Source organism: Saccoglossus kowalevskii, chromosome 20 (genome assembly GCF_978046115.1).
Source record: "Saccoglossus kowalevskii chromosome 20, keSacKowa6.1, whole genome shotgun sequence".
NCBI lineage: Eukaryota > Metazoa > Hemichordata > Enteropneusta > Harrimaniidae > Saccoglossus > Saccoglossus kowalevskii.
In genome coordinates this window covers 12,937,776-12,960,742 of record NC_140660.1, presented here as the reverse complement: position 1 = coordinate 12,960,742, position 22,967 = coordinate 12,937,776, and the positions used below count along the sequence as shown (strand labels likewise).

General features: G+C 36.0%; 2 protein-coding genes across 2 annotated transcripts; one reads left to right on the top strand and one right to left on the bottom strand.

Moving 5' to 3' along the window:
• Nucleotides 1-2,729: 2,729 nt before the first annotated feature.
• Nucleotides 2,730-5,443, bottom strand: LOC146730016 (E3 ubiquitin-protein ligase TRIM71-like). The gene has a single exon (XM_085494310.1). The coding sequence runs from the start codon at nucleotides 5,420-5,422 to the stop codon at nucleotides 3,242-3,244; it is 2,181 nt and encodes a 726-aa protein (XP_085350436.1). The 5' UTR covers nucleotides 5,423-5,443; the 3' UTR covers nucleotides 2,730-3,241.
• A 992-nt stretch (nucleotides 5,444-6,435) lies between these two features.
• On the top strand, nucleotides 6,436-20,787 carry LOC144350719 (TELO2-interacting protein 2-like). The gene is made up of 6 exons (XM_085494379.1): nucleotides 6,436-6,447; nucleotides 6,907-7,074; nucleotides 11,458-11,598; nucleotides 15,593-15,705; nucleotides 19,818-19,906; nucleotides 20,245-20,787. The coding sequence occupies exons 1-6, from the start codon at nucleotides 6,436-6,438 to the stop codon at nucleotides 20,436-20,438; spliced, it is 717 nt and encodes a 238-aa protein (XP_085350505.1). The 3' UTR covers nucleotides 20,439-20,787.
• Nucleotides 20,788-22,967: the final 2,180 nt, after the last annotated feature.

Sequence of the window (22,967 nt, the reverse complement as noted above, 5' to 3'; positions counted from 1 at the left end):
AGAATGAGAATAAAATGAGCCTCTCTTTCAAACTTTGATTTGAGTTTATTTTAGACTTAGATGGAATTATATATTCATCACTGGAGAAATGAAATCACAAGACAACAATCATTAGGTAAAGACTGCACCAAAAGAATGAGAATAAAATGAGCCTCTCTTTCAAACTTTGATTTGGGTTTATTTTAGATTTAGATGGGATTATATATTCATCACTGGAGTAAGGAAACCACAAGACAACAATCATTAGGTAAAGACTGCACCAAAAGAATGAGAATAAAATGAGCCTCTCTTTCAAACTTTGATTTGAGTTTATTTTAGACTGAGATGGGATTATATATTCATCACTGGAGTAATGAAATCACTAGACAACAATCATTAGGTAAAGACTACACCAAAAGAATGAGAATAAAATGAGCCTCTCTTTCAAACTTTGATTTGGGTTTAATTTAAACTTAGATGGGATTATATATTCATTACTGGAGTAATGAAATCACAAGACAACGATCATTAGGTAAAGACTGCACCAAAAGAATGAGGATAAAATGAGCCTCTCTTTCAAACTTTGATTTGGGTTTATTTTAGACTTAGATGGGATTATATATTCATTACATGTTTATTTTCAAAGTCAGAAAATGTTAAAAAGTTGAGTGTTGAATGTAGAATTATTGCTGCTGTACAGAATGCAATAGTTTGTACAATTCAAAACATTTTTTGTTGACATTTTGAAATGACAACTATTACTTCAAACAGGACATAGATAAATCATAATAAGGTTGTCACAAGACTCTACTGCCTTCATACGTACTTTGTGATATTCTCATCATATTTTTTGGGGGCAGGGGGAATTTTTTCAGACTTGAATTATATTTTCATACTGGTATATTTAAACTATTTTTTTAGATTTAAATTCAAATTATTTTTATTAGAATTTCATTATTATTTTAGATTTAATTTTTTTATAAATTCAAATTATTTTATTAAAATTCAACTATCATTTTAGATTTTTTTTTTAATTTTTCTTCTAGATAATCTTTCTTTATACTATTCATATAGCCTCTACAGGTAGACCTTTTTCAGATTTGCTTGTTTTGTGATGATATCTTCAATTTTCGAGTTTTGATGAATAATTTTAGTCACTTTTGGTAAAAAGGGATATTTTTGTCTTGTTGAAAACCGCAAGTCTGATTGCTTTGATATTGTACATTTGGATATTGTACATTCTTTAATTGAAATGTGCATTGCTAACAGCAGAGCTATCTCAGCTGAGACGCTGCTTGTTCGATATTTAATCTCTTTTTTTAGATTTTTTTTTTCATAGATTCGAATTAATTTTTATTAGATCTAAATTATTATTTTAAATCTAACTTTTTTGTAGATTAAATTATTTCTTTTTAAATTAAATAATATTTCTAGATTTTTTTTTTTTTCACATTTTTAGATTTAACTTATTTTTTTCTCTAGTTTTTCAGGATCTGCTATGTCAATACTGCCATAGTTCTTCTATACAGCAACTGTTTCGAGGAACCCCAGAAGATGAAGATTCCAAGGCTATTTTTAGAAAAGGCATTTATGGTAGAATTCTTATCAAATTACGACAACATCTAACAAGAGACACCTGGAAAGTTGATCTTTCAAGTCGTCACATCTTTAAATGGTGTCTTTTCCATGTTAAGGTAATTTCAAACTTTTTTCATACCACCACTGGAGGGGGCTTTTTTCTACAACTGTTTTGTGATCACTTAATCTTGTCAGTCAGTTAGTAATTATGTCCATTTTGACTAAAATTAACAAAAATTGTAGAAAAATGCAAAAAGTTGTAAAATTTTGTGCCACAAATATTGGGAGGATGATCCCCAAAAGGTCGCACATCCTGGTATGTCTGGGGGTATAGATTCACTATCAAAGTGAGTTTCTCAACTATTTCTTTCTATAATGCAAGTAGTTGTCATTGTTCAAAGTTCAAAAACAGTTGAAAATATTGGACAATAATACCCCAGAAAATGCCAGGATGTGTGACCTTTAGGGGTCATGCATAAGTTTTTAGAGCTATTGAGTTTGACCATCTTGGCAATCATCGAAAATTTCAACCACATTGAAGTGTTTTAGAATACAAAATAACATTAAATTTTTGAATTTTCAGTGTAGAAATTCATTATTATAAAAATGCTTTGTCAGAAAATCAACATTTCCATAGAAACACAATTACTTGTGATGTTTCTTGGCCGAACTCACTGACAATTCTTCTTCCTATTGAGCATCCCTATCTTAGTGACTTTCAGATCGAATATTTCCAACAGAATTGTTGTTCCCAGATGACCCTCTATCTTACTGACAATTCTTGATGTCTTTTTAGCATCCCTATCTTGGTGATCATTTAGATGGAATATTTCCATCAGCATTGCTGTTTCTTGATGACTATCAGGTAAATTGTAGAAACCATATTCCTGTTCAAAATGTGTTTAAAATATTCCTGAACTACCATATTTGTTGTATTAGAAGTGCATGCAATAAATGACCTGTTGTGAACAAGTGTGATGACTATGAGTTGCAACCAAAACAAGCATTTTGGGCTTTGCCCTCGTTTGGGGTGCATTGCTATTAGATCAAATATGGTACTTTGCCTCTGATGTTTTTTTTAATCACCAGGGGGCTTTTTGTACACACATCAGGCAGCATGAGGGGTGGGATCTCAAGGTACAGGTGACATAGATGAAAAACTACAAGCTTAATTTATTGATTGTTTAAATAATTTCATTTTCTTTATTTAATTACATGTGTTAATTAATGATTTTCTGATTTTGCATTTTTTTAGATTGAAAATAAAATTCTTGGGATACAGTGTTTACATCATATCATTAATAATGTGGTAAGTATAATTAAACAGCACCTGATTAATTCATATACACTGTATTAATCCAACAGGTCCTAATTCATGGTCTATACAATTTTATGCATTTCCCTTGGCAACCAAAGATGCGGTTTCATTAGCTCTATACTGATTGGTTCCTTACTGCTTCTGCTAATGACTGGTGTGAAATGTGACAAACTATTACATCATATGAATTCATGCAGTGTTTCATATACAGAGAAACACTCCTCACTGCGTATTACTTCATATTACAAGATTTTTCAGAATGTTACCCACCCTTACTTTTATCTGCCCTTGACATGTTAGTACATCTAGTGTGAAGCTTATTTGTTGGCAGTGGATTCCAATTTACTCCAACTTTAAAAATTAGCTTCACTCTACAAACACTTTGATGCATTTATTGTTGTAATCCACTACAGCTATTCTACCATCATTACACACTGCTACACCATGGGGCCAACTCAGTCCATCCTTGTCACTATCAATCCTGCAAATAAACTGACCATTGCTGTCATGCTTAGTGACTTTATGATTACTGCTTACATATACATAATCATTCCGATCTACAGCCACTCCTATGGGACATCTCATTGTACTGTCACCAGTGGAAGAGAATTCAAACATAAACTGGTCATCAGAATTGAATACCTGAATACGGTGGTTTAAATAATCTGGCACATATACCATCCCTTTACTGTTAATAGCTAACAAGTAAGGTGAATTGAACTTTCCTTGCAGATTTCCACTTTTCCCAAATGACTTAATATACACACGACTCTGGGTATACTTTCTAATACAATCCTTACTCGACTCACTCACATACACATTCTTAGTAACAGGATTAATTGCAATTCCACATGGTTCATCAATTTGAGAGCTTCTAAACTTTCTAATCAACTTTCCGTATTCATCACTCACAACTACTTGTTTGTTATTGTTATCTGTCATAAAGTATTCATTATCATCTGATATTACTACATCCCATGGTGTGAATGTCTTTGCAAACTGACCAGTGAATGTAAATGATTGTTTGTAATTTCCATCTCTGTCATGCATAGTCACTCTGTTGTTATCAGCTGTGACAAAGTCACCATGTTTATTTATGGTTATTCCCACAGGATCGCTGAGCTGTCCTGCACTTCCTGCTTTTCCCACTGTCTGTACTAATCCTCTGATAAGAGGAATATGGAATGGTGATCCTGGTATATGTTCGTTACCAATCGTCATGGCAACTTGCTGTTTTCGTTCTGTTTTTCCTGTTATCATCACATGATATGTCCCATTGTTATTGTCTGTAATGTCAATGTTTTCCCATGATGCACCAGGGGTCTTTGTTTTCACTTGGATATTTTGACGGGGAATGATTTGTTTTCCTCTGGAATCTCTGGTTGTGATGAGCAGTTTGACAGGTACACCTTTCACAAGTTGTTTTGGAATGTTTTCAACTGTACTTTTGGATGGACAGACATCACATTTGATCACTCCTATCAATGCATGTGCAGCAAAGTCACTACTGGGCTGGAACTCAATGATATCATGACTGATTGGTGGTATTGTTTCCATAGCAACCATCTCTTTTATGCGCTTTGTAGTTTCCGGCTTGGTCGATAGTAAGTGTACAGCATTCCCATGATGCACCAGTGTTTCTAGATAATGATGTGTGCTGACTATGTTGCCATGGTGAAATTCCCAATCATTGATATTCATTGCTGCATCTTTCAGTCCCATCCTAGCACTTTCATCCAAGGCATCTATAAGCATCTTTTCTTCTCTCTTTACTCTCTCCATCACTTCCTTTGTCCTTCTCTTAACTTTCTCTTTCTCTGCCTCACACTGCTTTCTGATTTCTTCTCTTGTAGATTCAGCTGCTACTTTTTCTTCTTTCACTTGCTTCTCTTTGACTTTTAACTGTCCTAACATTTCCTTCAGTTGTGTTTTATACTCATCTGCTACCTCCTGTAAATCTCTATGTACGTGTTCAGGAACTCTGTGTTTAACTATGGTGCAGTCACTGCATACAGGTACTTGACAAGTGTCACAGTAAAATTTCAGCTGGCTGTCTTTATGGACACTGCAGAAAACTTTGGACTGTACCTTTAGATGACCCCTAGATTGTATCTCTCTGTACTTGTCAATTGTAAGCACTTCATGAGAACGCAGTGCTGGAATGCGTTCATGGATAGTAACACATACATCACAGCAAAACAGAGGACAATCTACACACCTGTGAGTTGCTGTCTTCTCTTGACATGTTTCACACACTGGTGGATGGTCAGTACTCGGCTGCCTCTGTCTCTGGAATGTGTCAAGTAGGCTTGTTAAAAAAAAATTGGACTTCAGTTCCTGGATGGGTGTGTCACACTGAATTCTACATGTTGCACACTTCAAAACACCCCCAGATTTAGCCTTAAAAGTTACCAAACATTGCTGACAGAATGTATGAAGACATGGTAGAACCTTAGGATTCTTGTAGATCTCCAAACAGATGGAACAGCTGAGGAAATCCTCAGTAACTTCGTCTAGGAGAGACTTGTTGGATGCAGCCATAGCCATTGTAGTAACGTTAGTTGTATTGATTTCACTCCTTAGCATAGTGAAAATTCACAATATGTATTTTCTTCATTATTGGTATTCACAATGGCTGCATGGGTTCAATGCTTTTCAAATCACTGTCAACTTAAGGGGTCTTCTGTATACTCTTGGATTTATGTCAAACCCTCGGTATCATGTGACTTTGTTTACACTGACTTTTAATTCTTGTAGATCTCCAAATAGATAGAACAGCGAAAGAAATCGTCATTAAATACAATTGGGAGGGAAATGTTGAATGCAGCCATATTGAATGGGGGGGGGGGGGTGTAAATTGTAGTACTCTCTAGGGAAGCGAAAATCAACAATATAAAATATACCGGGGGTATGCATTTCCTTATTGCTGTTTACAATGGCTGCATGACAAGCTGATTTTACTGCTTTTCAAATCATTGTCAGCCTAAGGGGTCTTTTGTATACATACAAGTGTATTCAACCCTTGGATTTATGCCAAACACGAGATATCACGTAACTTTGTTAAAGTTGACCTTTGACCCTGTTTGACCTACATTTAAGTTGTTTACAGGTATTTCAACCTATTGGAAAGAATAGAAATCACAATATTTTGTTATAAAAGTGCTGTTTAATTATAGCTTTGGTTGTATGTCATTTTGGTGTTTTTATCCAGTACTAATCTTGGTTTTTGAGAGAATTGTGTAAAATCATTCTTTTATGAAAAATAAATAGTATTCTCCATAATATCCTAAAAACTTATTACAATCATAATTATTTATTTATTTATAACAAAATATATTTTTCACTATATGTGTCCAAATAATATTTTCTGATATATAACAAGATATTTGTCCCCATAGTAACCAATGTTAAAGTGCTCAAACATCGTCGTTTTCATGTTTTTTAGCATTTTTTTTATACACAAAGTAGTTCCATGTTCATATGTTTTAATGTGACTATATGGTAGTCCAGTTGAATTAGAAATTTCAGTTGTATGCATTTGAAAAGAAATTTAATTGAAAATGGCTGCCAGAGTAAATTGGGTTGAACACTGTGGCCAAAGAACAGTCATTGTTTCCATGGAAACAAATTTCACGTGCCTAAATATTTTGTTTGATGGAACCTTCCACTTAACAAAATATAAAATGTTTGTTGTTCTTTTAAAGTTTCTGCATTGTTAGCTCAATGGATCCATACATGTAGGTCTATATACAAATACTGTAAATGTATTAATTATTCACTGGATTTTAATTTATAAATGTCATATTATTTTTTTCTCGTGTCCTCAAATGAATTTTGAGATATGACATAGGAAATAATTCAAGATGTTGCTAATTTAAAATAAATTATATTCTCACACTGAGAGTGTTGGCATTTTAGCTAAATTGAGATTATAAATATTGAAAACAAACAGGGACTATGTCATCAATTGATAATTATTTAGGTTTTCACAGCAGTTTGAATTTTATTTTATTAATATTTATTCCTGACAGAATGCTACAGAACTGAAATGGTACGGCAGAGCTATGGTGATATATGAAGCACTGTACAAACAACTTTATTCACAGGAAGTAGTGATGTTGGAAGTACTACTGCCATGTCTAGTAGACTTGCTGGGTGTAATAGAGAGGTCACCACGAAAGGCTGATGAACCACGCAAGGTAACGTTAATATCAGTAAACTCTAGTTAATATTAGTAAGATGAGTTAATATATTAGTACTGTCAGGTTGGTATCGGTCGGGGAGGTTAATATTGGTGAGATCAGGTTAATATCAGTCAGGTCAGGTCAGGTCATCAGACAGATCAGGTCAGCATCAATCAGATGAGTTAATATATTGGTACTGTCAGGTTGGTATCAGTCAGGGGAGGTTAATATTGGTGAGATCAGGTTAATATCAGTCAGGTCACCAGACAGATCAGGTCAGGTCAGCATCGATCAGATGAGTTAATATATTGGTACTGTTAGGTTGGTATCAGTCAGGAGAGGTTAATATTTGGTGAGGCCAGGTTAATATCAGTCAGTTCTAGGTAATATTAGTCAGATGAGTTATTATATCAGTACTGTTGGGTTAGTATCAGTCAGGAGAGGTTAACATCAGTCAGCTCTGTGTAATATTAGTCAGAGGAGGTTAATATTGGTGAGGTCAGGTCAATATCAGTCAGGTCAGCTCAATATCAGTCAGATGGGTTAATATATTAGTACTGTTAGGTTGGTATCAGTCATTGAAGGTTAATATTGGTGAGGTCAGGTTAAAGCGAACCTAAATGCGGCCTTAATTTATAGTTGTGTATATTCTAAACTGTATTCGAAATAATATTGCAGTGGTTTAATTTTGTTTTAATTATAACTGTAGCTTAGATAGGCATTTGAAGTGCTTGCAATTAAACACCATGGAGGCCATTCATGGAGGGAATAAACAACGAACGAGCATATTTAACATCCGGGTACTTTTCAAAGCTATGACGTTTTAGTATCTGATCACATTCGTATACACCATTGTACATAGCCGTTCATGCTGCCAAGCATTGTGTACTACTAGTATAAACTCAATTTTTATATGCACAATGTGCTTTTTAAAACTTGGGTTAGAGTCTTATGCGTTTGAACCACAGTATTCTGAGAGTGGAAGCCCAATTGCGTTAAAGTACCGTACTTCCCCGATCGTAAGCCCCTCCCGAGTATGAAGCCCATTCCTATATTTTTACTAGGTATTTATCGAGTTGAGAGCATTCACGATTATAAGCCCAGAGTGTTTTTACTGGGCGTCGACGATATTCTTTAAAATATGCGTGTAAAAGATGTGTTTCATTTCATAATAATCGTGATTGGCATGGTAGTTTGGTTCGTGTTTTTTTTTTATGAGAAAACTCGCATTAATTTCAGAGTACATAGCGAACGTACACAACGTGGTTCACATCCTTTCTATTCTGTCATTTACTCAGGATGAACCCCGATGTTGCAATACTGGAGTAATCCATATTTCTTTGAGTAGTAGCTTTCGAAAAGCCAAAAATGTGATCGTTAAGTCGTGTACCTGGTTATTGGGCATGGTTTACTTTGAGACTATCATGAAAGGCCTAGGGTTTGAACGATGTGACATGATGTTGGCGACCATGACATTCATCCTCCACGTTAAGTTTACCCACGGTTACTATTAACTGTCGTTTATATTTCGGAAATTGCGAATCACCAGTTTTTAGGGAAAAAATCATTGTTTTTTCGTTGCAGTCAGTGCTACAGATCGCATTTTAACATTGCGGTAATTCACTTCCGCATTGCGTTAAAAAATCATCGTCAATAATCGGAAAATTTCATCATTACGACACATCATTTTGATTGGTTAATGTAAGACATGACCTGTTATGTCAAAGGAAGTTGTTCCAGGTCAAATCGTGCTGAAAAACCTCATGGTGGAAAATTGCTTTGCGTCGAGTTTGCGTACGATCGAAAACATACCAAAATGACTCAAGATAATGATAAATGCCTTCGTCCACTGTTTCCTCACAGATCCTACCCATTATTTCACCGTAAATTCTGACGCTATGTAAATCGTATTGTAATAAAATGTGTGTGTTTTTTTATGAGCATGTTTGTTTCTTCATTGTAAGTGTCGTGGAAATCAATGACGCATTTTTTTTGTTGAAAATAATATTATTTTCCCTAGCCCGGCGTGGTGAACGAATAATTGTTTTGGATAATTTTTCGTTGTTAGCAAGATGGTTACAGTGTTTAACCCCAAAACAAAATAATCTTTTCTGAGCTGGTCCTCGAGTATAAGCTCATCCCTTACTTTTCCCTTACGTGTTCATGCCTCCGGGCTTATGATCACGGAAGTACGGTATACTGTGAAGATTCAATTCAGTCCAGTGTGAGTGATGAGAGTATATCGTCGACGATGTCCCTTGTTCGGATAATAGTTTTATTTCAAATTACACGGGAGGTCTGTGAACAATCTGCTTGGTGTTCCTGTGACAATTGTCCCATGATTTGCCAGTGCAGCCCCGTGAATACATGAACAAAAATGTTTCCATCACCACCCTACGGACTCAAGATTGCATACTCCAGCATCCATACTTTGAATAATTTGCACGCCGCACAGTGCAATACTGGAAACAGCATTTATTAGACAGTTAGACAAAAAACAAAACAAAATGCCTGTCTCGATCAATTGCACATCCATAATGTTTGTATGTTGATACGCTTGTAAATAACATTAACGTAAAAGTCGAAACAACATAGACTAGAAATCAATTCACTAGTCCAGCCAACTATGGCTCCCTAAGTTGCTTATATTTAATCAGATACTATTTCGTCATCATGCTTTGTTACCTTACCCGTTTATACCTCATGAGGGCGTTTTTTATGGCAAGATGACGCAAACGGAAGTCCTTCGCAGGTTTATGGTTTCTCATATTTAAATCATCATAACTCTGAAGATAATCATTTTTTTTTATTTATTTTTTTCAAATTTATAATCACTATACATAACTCGATGAATACAAACACCAAAATAGGCTCTATTTAGTTCCCCTTTAATATCAGTCAGGTCAGCTCAATATCAGTCAGATTGGTTAATATATTAGTACTGTTAGGTTGGTATCAGTCATTGAAGGTTAATATTGGTGAGATCAGGTTAATATCAGTCAGGTCAGCTCAATATCAGTCAGATGGGTTAATATATTAGTACTGTTAGGTTGGTATCAGTTAGGGGAGGTTAATATTGGTGAAGTCAGGTTAATATCAGTCAGATGGGTTAATATATTAGTACTGTTAGGTTGGTATCAGTCATTGAGGGTTAATATTGAGGAGGTCAGGTTAATATCAGTCAGGTCAGCTCAATATCAGTCAGATGGGTTAATATATTGGTACCACAGGTTGGTATCAGTCAGGGGAGGTTAATATTGGTGAGTTCAGGTTAATATCAGTCAGATCAGGTTAATATCAGTTAGCTGGGTTAATATATTGGTACCGCAGGTTGGTGTCAGTCAGGGGAGGTTAATTTTGGTGAGGTCAGGTTAATATCAGTCAGGTCAGCTCAATATCAGTCAGATGGGTTAATATATTTGTACTGTTAGGTTGGTATCAGTCATTGAAGATTAATATTGAGGAGGTCAGGTTAATATCAGTCAGGTCAGCTCAATATCAGTCAGATGGGTTAATATATTGGTACCACAGGTTGGTATCAGTCAGGGGAGGTTAATATTGGTGAGTTCAGGTTAATATCAGTCAGATCAGGTTAATATCAGTTAGCTGGGTTAATATATTGGTACCGCAGGTTGGTGTCAGTCAGGGGAGGTTAATTTTGGTGAGGTCAGGTTAATATCAGTCAGGTCAGCTCAATATCAGTCAGATGGGTTAATATATTAGTACTGTTAGGTTGGTATCAGTTAGGGGAGGTTAATATTGGTGAGGTCAGGTTAATATCAGTCAGGTCAGCTCAATATTAGTCAGATGGGTTAATATATTAGTACTGTTAGGTTTGTATCAGTCAGGGGAGGTTAATTTTGGTGAGGTCAGGTTATTATCAGTCAGGTCAGCTCAATATCAGTCAGATGGGTTAATATATTAGTACTGTTAGGTTGGTATCAGCTAGGGGAGGTTAATATTGGTGAGGTCTGATTATGTCAGTCAGATGGGTTGATATATTAGTACCGCAGGTTGGTATCAGTCAGGGGAGGTTAATATGGTGAGGTCAGGTGAATATCAGCCAGGTCAAGTTAATATCAGTTAAGTCAGTTTAATATCAATGTGATCAAGTTAATATCGGTCAGATCAATTTATAATCAATCCAGTCAAGTCAAATTAATTTATCAGGTCAATATATGTCAAGTCAGGTTAATATGTCAGGTTAGGTTTTTATCAGCCAGTTCGGGTCAAGTCAATATCAGTCATGTCAATGTTAGATATGAGTGAGGTCAAGTCAATACCAGTCAAATCAGGTTAATATTACTCTGGTGAGGTAATTAACCATTAATAAAAGGTCAGATTATTGAATACCAAATATTGCTAATCACTGACACATATTTCTTTTTCACATTGTAGGTCAATAAATATGATGATGTGTTTCAGATCTTACTGTCCAATATGGAGTTTGAACAGAAGATAATGCTCAGAAGGGTGTATACAAAATATTTACATTTATTTGTACAGGAAATGGGCATTACTGTGGTTAATCACTTCAAGGTATTAAAACATGCTTGTCCTATAATACATACTTATATAAATAATGATCTATTGATAGGTCATTAATACTCTTCATTACACTCTATAAACACCTCTACATATAACCTATACATAATTTATTGTTTAATGCATTAGAAATAAAGTCTTGCATGGGGATATTATTGATTTGCATTGTACAATATTTTAAATGTATAGCTAATACACTTCCAAATCGTCTGGCAACAAGATACAAAAGTTCTCCATGGAGGTTGTTATTGCATTTACTGACACTGACAATAAGATAGAAAAGTTCTAAATAGTCATCTCCATGGAGCTTATTATTGCATTTACTGACCCTGGCAACAAGATACAAAAGTTCTAAATAGTCATCTCCATGGAGGTTATTATTGCATTTACTGACCCTGACAACAAGATAGAAAAGTTCTAAATAGTCATCTCCATGGAGGTTATTATTGCATTTACTGACCCTGGCAACAAGATACAAAAGATTTAAATAGTCATCTCCATGGAAGTTATTATTGCATTTACTGACCCTGGCAACAAGATAGAAAAGTTCTAAATAGTCATCTCCATGGAGGTTATTATTGCATTTACTGACCCTGGCAACAAGATACAAAAGATTTAAATAGTCATCTCCATGGAGGTTATTATTGCATTTACTGACCCTGACAACAAGATACAAAAGTTCTAAATAGTCATCTCCATGGAGGTTATTATTGCATTTACTAACCCTGGCAACAAGATACAAAAGATTTAAATAGTCATCTCCATGGAAGTTATTATTGCATTTACTGACCCTGGCAACAAGATAGAAAAGTTCTAAATAGTCATCTCCATGGAGGTTATTATTGCATTTACTGACCCTGGCAACAAGATACAAAAGATTTAAATAGTCATCTCCATGGAGGTTATTATTGCATTTACTGACCCTGACAACAAGATACAAAAGTTCTAAATAGTCATCTCCATGGAGGTTATTATTGCATTTACTAACCCTGGCAACAAGATACAAAAGATTTAAATAGTCATCTCCATGGAAGTTATTATTGCATTTACTGACCCTGGCAACAAGATATGAAAGTTCTAAATAGTCATCTCCATGGAGGTTAATATTGCATTTACTGACCCTGGCAACAAGATACAAAAGTTCTAAATAGTCATCTCCATGGAGGTTAATATTGCATTTACTGACCCTGGCAACAAGATACAAAAGTTCTAAATAGTCATCTCCATGGAGGTTATTATTGCATTTACTGATCCTGGCAACAAGATACAAAAGATTTAAATAGTCATCTCCATGGAAGTTATTATTGCATTTACTGACCCTGGCAACAAGATACAAAAGATTTAAATAGTCATCTCCATGGAGGTTATTATTGCATTTACTGACCCTGACAACAAGATAGAAAAGTTCTAAATAGTCATCTCCATGGAGGTTATTATTGCATTTACTGACCCTGGCAACAAGATACAAAAGATTTAAATAGTCATCTCCATGGAGGTTATTATTGCATTTACTGACCCTGACAACAAGATAGAAAAGTTCTAAATAGTCATCTCCATGGAGGTTATTATTGCATTTACTGACCCTGACAACAAGATACAAAAGATTTAAATAGTCATCTCTATGGAGGTTATTATTGCATTTACTGACCCTGGCAACAAGATAGAAAAGTTCTAAATAGTCATCTCTATGAAGGTTATTATTGCATTTACTGACCCTGACAACAAGATAGAAAAGTTCTAAATAGTCATCTCCATGGAGGTTATTATTGCATTTACTGACCCTGGCAACAAGATAGAAAAGTTCTAAATAGTCATCTCCATGGAGGTTATTATTGCATTTACTGACCCTGACAACAAGATAGAAAAGTTCTAAATAGTCATCTCCATGGAGGTTATTATTGCATTTACTGACCCTGGCAACAAGATACAAAAGATTTAAATAGTCATCTCTATGGAGGTTAATATTGCATTTACTGACCTTGGCAACAAGATACAAAAGTTCTAAATAGTCATCTCCATGGAGGTTATTATTGCATTTACTGACCCTGACAACAAGATAGAAAAGTTCTAAATAGTCATCTCCATGGAGGTTATTATTGCATTTACTGACCCTGGCAACAAGATACAAAAGATTTAAATAGTCATCTCCATGGAGGTTATTATTGCATTTACTGACCCTGGCAACAAGATATGAAAGTTCTAAATAGTCATCTCCATGGAGGTTATTATTGCATTTACTGACCCTGGCAACAAGATACAAAAGTTCTAAATAGTCATCTCCATGGATGTTATTATTGCATTTACTGACCCTGACAACAAGATAGAAAAGATTTAAATAGTCATCTCCATGGAGGTTATTATTGCATTTACTGACCCTGGCAACAAGATATGAAAGTTCTAAATAGTCATCTCCATGGAGGTTATTATTGCATTTACTGACCCTGGCAACAAGATACAAAAGTTCTAAATAGTCATCTCCATGGAGGTTATTATTGCATTTACTGACCCTGGCAACAAGATACAAAAGATTTAAATAGTCATCTCTATGGAGGTTAATATTGCATTTACTGACCTTGGCAACAAGATACAAAAGTTCTAAATAGTCATCTCCATGGAGGTTATTATTGCATTTACTGACCCTGACAACAAGATAGAAAAGTTCTAAATAGTCATCTCCATGGAGGTTATTATTGCATTTACTGACCCTGGCAACAAGATACAAAAGATTTAAATAGTCATCTCCATGGAGGTTATTATTGCATTTACTGACCCTGGCAACAAGATATGAAAGTTCTAAATAGTCATCTCCATGGAGGTTATTATTGCATTTACTGACCCTGGCAACAAGATACAAAAGTTCTAAATAGTCATCTCCATGGATGTTATTATTGCATTTACTGACCCTGGCAACAAGATACAAAAGTTCTAAATAGTCATCTCCATGGAGGTTAATATTGCATTTACTGACCCTGACAACAAGATGCAAAAGTTTTAAATAGTCATCTCCATGGAGGTTATTATTGCATTTACTGACCCTGGCAACAAGATACAAAAGTGTTAAATAGTCATCTCTATGGAGGTTATTATTCAATTTACTGACCTTGGCAACAATATAGAAAAGTTCTAAATAGTCATCTCCATGGAGGTTATTATTGCATTTACTGACCCTGGCAACAAGATAGAAAAGTTCTAAATAGTCATCTCCATGGAGGTTATTATTGCATTTACTGACCCTGGCAACAAGATACAAAAGTTTTAAATAGTCATCTCCATGGAGGTTATTATTGCATTTACTGACCCTGGCAACAAGATACAAAAGTTCTAAATAGTCATCTCCATGGAGGTTATTATTGCATTTACTGACCCTGGCAACAAGATACAAAAGTTTTAAATAGTCATCTCCATGGAGGTTATTATTGCATTTACTGACCCTGGCAACAATATAGAAAAGTTCTAAATAGTCATCTCCATGGAGGTTATTATTGCATTTACTGACCCTGGCAACAAGATACAAAAGTTTTAAATAGTCATCTCCATGGAGGTTATTATTGCATTTACTGACGCTGGCAACAAGATACAAAAGTTCTAAATAGTCATCTCCATGGAGGTTATTATTGCATTTACTGACCCTGGCAACAAGATACAAAACTTTTAAATAGTCATCTTCATGGAGGTTATTATTGCATTTACTGACCCTGGCAACAAGATACAAAAGATTTAAATAGTCATCTCCATGGAGGTTATTATTGCATTTACTGACCTTGGCAACAAGATACAACAGTTCTAAATAGTCATCTCCATGGAGGTTAATATTGCATTTACTGACCCTGGCAACAAGATGCAAAAGTTTTAAATAGTCATCTCCATGGAGGTTATTATTGCATTTAGTTACCCTGGCAACAAGATACAAAAGTTTAAAAAAATAACATGTAGCTTTTCACTGAGATATTTTGGAAATTTATTTTTCAATGACTTTTTTTTTTTTTAGAGATTATTTCGGATTATAGCACAATACTTTGAAGTCTATGACGGCCCTGATGAGGTTGCTAGGTTACACATATTAAAATTATTGAATATGCTAATTAGAGAAACATGGCCAAGGTATAGTAATAATGGTTCAAACTGGTCTGACCAGGTTTAAACAGGAAACCTGTATAAACCGGGCTGACCCAGTATAAACTGGAAACCAGTAGAATTAAACCAGTCTGTTTTTTAAGAATATATTTTTCTCTCAACCATGCTGGAACAATGTGAGCAAAAAATATTAAATTGTTTTACCTCAAAATGGATTTTATCACATTTTAGATCACAGCTAACCCAATTTCTATGTCACCTTTTTAGAAATTCAACACACACAGAAACCTATAATGATGGTGAAACGTCGGGATTACCCCCAGCCGTTCTAGAGCTTCTAGTGATGTTTTGATAACAAGCCTGGTCCTATAGTAATGTTTCCCATTCATGACTTTGTCTATTGACCCACTTGCACATACTGTGGATTCAACCACAACTTCCTCCAATCCACTACCCTTCATATATTTTCCTAATGCACCTAATATATGCACATGCCATGTGGAATGCCCCAAGTTGAATAATGACATTCTTGAATCGATCTGGATACATCCATAAAATGCCATATGCCTTTTTAGCAGCAGCTACATCGAATGTAACAATCGTGTAGGGCTGACCAACAGCAGCGGATGCCTCCTGGGAAATCTTCAGCACATGCATCACAGTCATGTTTTCAGTGATCGGGGCATTTACTGGAGGCATGTATTCCACTATTGATTCTCTTTCTTCTCTTTTCTCTCCAGTAAGAGAAATCCAACCTCCCCAACTAGGTACTTTTTGGTCAACTGTTTTTGGCAGTGTCCTGCACAGCAACCATATCATGTCAGAAACTTGGATGTCTGAAACATATTCTCTTGTTTGTTGAGGTTCAGTAATTTGAACACTAAGACTGGGTTCAACATGTTTTTTGACAAAACACGGTTCCATTATTTCGACTTCATCTGTCACTGATCGCTTCTTTGTCCTAGCCATGGCAGGTAATTCATAATTGTCATCATTTGATTGGTCAATGACTCTCTCTTGAATTACAAGCCCATGAGTTGAGTGAGTTGTTCCATCACCAGATGTTGTCTCTTCATTGAGATCAAAATTGTCCCAACAGAAGTGCAGCACTTCATTACCTTGTGTTTTGATACCAGGTGGAATTGGATTATCATTATGTGATTTTATAACCATATGGATAGCAGTCAAGATTTCTAGTATAACTGAATATGATACACAGTGCCCAAATCTGTTCACCAACTTCACAATGTCTGCTCTTCCTGTCAAATGCCATAATGACATTCCAAGGAGTATATGCTTAGGTGTCATCCATCTACCATTAGTCACAGAATATATTATATCACGGCCAATGGATAATACTCTTCGTGTTTTGCTAGCAGATAGTGCATCCATCTTCTTGCCAACAAGAAGTGCAGAAATGAAATTTGACAACTGCACTGGTGGGACATCCCAATCTTTGAGTTTATTTCCAGGAGGAGGTGGATAAGGCATATCTGAAGAATCTTTCTTGGCAGCTATTATGATTCGTCGCAAAAACATGGCGGCTTCTTCCTGATTTCTGATGCAGCAACCTCAAATGCAGTTTCCACTGCTTGACTTTGTTCAACAGCTGTTGAGTAGATAAGCTCACTACGGTAATTTGGTTGCCAGAACTGAATAGTGTTGCCAAATGCGTTTTTGATCTTCTGTTTGTGTTTGTCTGTTTTGTAGTTTGGATTATAGTGGTCCGGATGGTATTGCTGCATAAAGAGCAAGTATTTCTCTTTCAACATACCAAGTCGTTCTACATTTGAATTCTTGATAATGCTCTCAGTTATGTACTCAGATGTGTACTCAAGTGCAGCTGCATGAGCTGCCTGTTCTTGCTTGGCATTTTCATCACCTCGAGCTTGTGTCATATTCCGCTCATCGAAATGTGTGTACAACCAGAGGTACATTACTTGGGGTTTGCAACGCGCATAGTACTGTATGGTGACATCATGCCAAGATCCCATTCAAGTCTCATCTCGTAGATAGCGAGACTGATGCTACGACCTTCTGACATGACATAGGCGGTTTGTAATAAAACAATAAAACATATGTATTACCACATTCATAGTGAAAAAATGTAATACATCGAAAATGTATAGAAAATATAGTTATCGTAATCCGTCATGTCGTGAGCAGTTATTTTGATCCACCTGGACATCCCAGTATCCTAGTTACCTCGGGCATGCGCATTCGCATTTGTTTTGAGTTGGAACGCTTATGCGAGAGCGAGATTGTGACGGGATCTTGGTATCATGTCACCGTAGTTACAAACCCCAAGTAATGTACCTCTGGTACAACTTATAACAGGAGTGATGATAGTGTGCCTCTTTGACATCATTGACTTTTGCCTGCATAGCATAATCATTGTTCAAGATAGCTAGCTCCTTTATCAGATCACTTGCAGTAGATGTCACGCACTTTGTAAGTGCTTCTTCCTTGCCTCTTCTTTTTTTTCGTTGTTTTGAGCAAAAGAGACATTCATTACTTGGGAAAAGTACACTGGAATCAGCTGACACACGTCTTCTCTTCACATTATGGTGTGCACGGTCAGTCATTGCCTCACGTTTTAGAAACTTAGAAACATTGGTGAACTTCTGGTAGCATACTCTGTGAAATCCATGTACGTGGTTCTGGTATTCATCGGGCATATGTTTTACAATGTAATCATATGGCTCATGTAAGCTATGCCTCAAACGAATGTCACAAGTATCCTTGATCTTCCTGAAATTGACTTCTGTTACAGGTGAAAGTTTTGTCTCCTTTCACATTACAACAATGTATGATGCAAGTCAGAGCTTGCTTGGTTTTTGGAATCCTTCTCCTTTTCTTTGGTACCAATGCCATAGGTCTTTCATCCGCCATATTTATCAGCTATTTTTGGGTCCTTTTCACTGGATTAACCTTAATAAAAATGTATATGACATAATGAATACAATTTTCATAAATAAACAAAATTACAATGACTCCAGTGTCAAAAATTGTGGGAAAATTTATTCTGGCCTCAACTTTCAAGCAAAAATAATTTTTTCTTTTGTTTACACAATGACCCTGACCTTGAATGACCAAGGTCATGGTCATAATCTAATGGGCATCATCAACACTATACATAGACATTTATTTCGAGTTTGTATGTTGATTACATACAGAGATATGTCATTTTCTTGAGTTCCCCTATTTCATTAATATGTTGCCGTGGCAACAGCTGTGGCTCTTACATCCACCATTAATTTTATGGTAAACAACCTGATTAAGATAGCTGAGGGTCCTGTCTAACTAAAAATTACGGTCAATGGAAATCCCTAGGGGGGGGGGGATCCACAGTAGCCCATAGACTAGTAGGAAATATGTAACTCTTCATCATACTGACTCAATTTATCTTTAATCTTATTAACCGTCCAGGTCCTGTTTTCAGAGCTTCATACTAAATCTGGTCAATAAAACATTAATCTTTTTTTTTATTTCTTTTCAAAATAACAAATACACAGACAAGAAAAGAAAAAGGCTGTACACACTAACTGGTTCACCACCAAAACATAAAGTGACGTTGTCTTATGGTGCAAAACATTAATCTTATTAACTGAACTGGGCCTGTTTAATCTATAATTACTTGTTATGACTATAATTCCCAGCACTGGTTGAGTTAAAATTTTGTGAATCAACAGAAATTATTGAAAAGTGCAAATAAATTCAAAATTCTTGAAAATACCTAGACAAATTTTGTGTTCTGCTGTAACCATAGAAACTAGTGTAAAAACATTCCAATTTAGTCTGTCTGGTGGTGGTGGTGGGGGGGGGGGTTGATTTACCGCATAAACAGTTGATAGCTCATTAGAATGCTGGCAACCATGGAAACCAGTAAATTAATTACAGAAACTGGAAATCACCAAACCCCCCCCCCCCCCAATTCTTGCACAACTGATGATACAGCAACTCAAAACTATATTGGTCATTATTTACAAAGTCATACATATTCAGATCATCATATTTAACATATTTAGTCACATGACCTTATAATTATGAATGATCTCAGAGTGTAGCGTTAAAGTCTGAATCATCAACAAAAAACAGAAAATTCAAATCGTGACACGCTTCTTTTTGAATCTTACCAGAATATCCTGTCGCATTGATGAATTATTGAAATTATTATTAAAATTGATATATGACATCACTGTGGATGAGACAACAACACCAGACACAGGTGAGTTATTCAGTAATATCAAGGGTGGATAAATGTAAGGGCAGGCATGTAGGATGATATGTGATAAATTATTAAAATCATTAAAATTGATATATGACATCACTGTGGATGAGACTACAACACCAGACATAGGTGATTTATTCAGTAATATCAAGGGTGGATAAATGTAAGGGCAGGCATGAATGAAAAATAATTGACAATGAAAGATTGTTTGATATTTTGTGTTGAGTCTGTCATCAGAACTTTTCAACATGTGTTACGTCATCTAGTGCGTGACAATGTTAATTTTATTCTGTTTACAGTTTTTATTTTATGATCAATTTTCAATTTAATTTCAGTGAATCAAGCAATTCTGGATAGCTGCACTGAATGTTTAGTGTTGCTATGGCGATGTTGCCCTGAGGTTGAACAGAAATTAAGAGAAGTTATGAAAGTCACAGATAATGAAACTGTGTTAAGACTCATTGGTTTTGTGCTATCGAATTATAACCATGGAAACCAACAAATAGATGCTTCTGTGATTTCTTTATGAATGAGTAAAAGGAATATATTAGTGAATGTGTGATGACTGCATCAACAGTTGTGAATTTATGTAAATAAGCTCAATGACATCACAAATAGTTGTGTAGTTATGCAAATGAAGATGCCATCCTCAATCACATTGAAGATATAATGGCCTTGAAGTTATGCATTAATGAAAGATGACATCTCCAACTACATTTACATCAAGTGAATATTTCAAAATTATTCCACAATTTTGTGTGCTCACCTCGTAACTGACTGTGTCAATGCGTCTCAAAATCATGTACATTTCAAATCCAGTGTTTTGTATGTAAATAGTTTAGCTACTAAAATTTAATAAAATGGTTAAAATCATGTAATTTGTGTAAATTCTAATTATCTTTGTGTCTGTTTAAATATTTTTCTGATTATTTTGGGTTGTGAAATATCTGATTACTTGAGCAAATAACTATAATATTGTCAGAAACTCTATAAATATATCACTATAGACAGGTGTTCTTTATACACAGGTTTGCCCATATGTTATGCCTTGGGACTGTCTAAAAGTGGTCACTATATACAGGTTGTCTTTATACACAGGTTGCCCATATGTTATGCCTTGGGACTGTCTAAAAGTGGTCACTATAGACAGGTTGTCTTTATACACAGGTTGCCCATATGTTATGCCTTGGGACTGTCTAAAAGTGGTCACTATAGACAGGTTGTCTTTATACACAGGTTGCCCATATGTTATGCCTTGGGACTGTGTGAAAGTGGTCACTATAGGCAGGTGGTATTTATACACAGGTTTGCCCATATGTTATGCCTTGGGACTGTGTGAAAGTGGTCACTATAGACAGGGTGTCTTTATACACAGGTTGCCCATATGTTATGCCTTGAGACTGTCTAAAAGTGGTCACTATAGGCAGGTGTTCTTTATACACAGGTTGCCCATATGTTATGCCTTGGGACTGTCTAAAAGTGGTCACTATAGACAGGTTGTCTTTATACACAGGTTGCCCATATGTTATGCCTTGGGACTGTCTAAAAGTGGTCACTATAGACAGGTTGTCTTTATACACAGGTTGCCCATATGTTATGCCTTGGGACTGTAATCGTGGTCACTATAGGCAGGTGGTCTTTATACACAAGTTGCTCAAATGTTATGCTTTGGGACTGTGTGAAAGTGGTCACTATAGGCAGGTGGTCTTTATACACAGGTTGCTCATATGTTATGCCTTGGGACTGTGTGAAAGTGGTCACTATAGACAGGTGTTCTTTATACACAGGTTGTTCGTATTTTATGCCTTGGGACTGTGAAAATGGTCACTATAGGCATGTGGTCTTTATACACAAGTTGCTCATATGTTATGCCTTGGGACTGTGTGAAAGTGGTCACTATAGGCAGGTGGTCTGTATACACAGGTTGCTCATATGTTATGCCTTTGGACTGAAAGTGGTCACTATAGACAGGTGGTCTTTATACACAGGTTGCCCATATGTTATGCCTTGGGACTGTGAAAGTGGTCACTATAGATAGGTGGTCTTTATACACAAGTTGTCCATATTTTATGCCTTGGGACTGTGTGAAAGTGGTCACTATAGGCAGGTGTTCTTATACACAGGTTGCTCAAATGTTATGCCTCGGGTCTATAAAAGCGGTCACTATTGGCATGTGTTCTTTATACACAGGTCGCGCATATGTTATGCCTTGGGACTGTGTGAAAGTGGTCACTATAGATAGGTGGTCTTTATACACAGGTTGTCCATATTTTATGCCTTGGGACTGTGTGAAAGTGGTCACTATAGGCAGGTGTTCTTATACACAGGTTGCTCAAATGTTATGCCTCGGGTCTATAAAAGTGGTCACTATTGGCATGTGTTCTTTATACACAGGTCGCGCATATGTTATGCCTTGGGACTGTGTGAAAGTGGTCACTATAGATAGGTGGTCTTTATACACAGGTTGTCCATATTTTATGCCTTGGGACTGTGTGAAAGTGGTCACTATAGGCAGGTGGTCTTTATACACAGGTTTGCCCATATGTTATGCTATGGGACTGTGTGAAAGTGGTCACTATAGACAGGTGGTCTTTATACACCGGTTTGCTCATGTGTTATACCTTGGGACTGTGTGAAAGTGGTCACTATAGGCAGGTTGTCTTTATACACAGGTTTGCCCATATGTTATGCCTTGGAACTGTGTACAAGTGGTCACTATAGGCAGGTGTTCTTATACACAGGTTGCTCAAATGTTATGCCTCAGGTCTATAAAAGTGGTTACTATTGGCATGTGTTCTTTATACACAGGTCGCGCATATGTTATGCCTTGGGACTGTGTGAAAGTGGTCACTATAGATAGGTGGTCTTTATACACAGGTTGTCCATATTTTATGCCTTGGGACTGTGTGAAAGTGGTCATTATAGATAGGTGGTCTTTATACACAGGTTTGCCCATATGTTATGCCTTGGGACTGTGTGAAAGTGGTCACTATAGACAGGTGGTCTTTATACACAGGTTTGCCCATATGTTATGCCTTGGGACTGTGTGAAAGTGGTC

Excerpts from the sequence above, each read along its gene's own strand:
- LOC144350719 (XM_085494379.1), top strand. Across the intron at positions 7,075-11,457 it reads AGGCTGATGAACCACGCAAG|GTCAATAAATATGATGATGT; the intron begins GTAACGTTAATA and ends TTCACATTGTAG. Across the intron at positions 15,706-19,817 it reads ATTAGAGAAACATGGCCAAG|AATATCCTGTCGCATTGATG; the intron begins GTATAGTAATAA and ends GAATCTTACCAG.
- LOC146730016 (XM_085494310.1), bottom strand. The coding sequence starts at position 5,422 with ATGGCTATGGCTGCATCCAACAAGTCTCTCCTAGACGAAGTTACTGAG.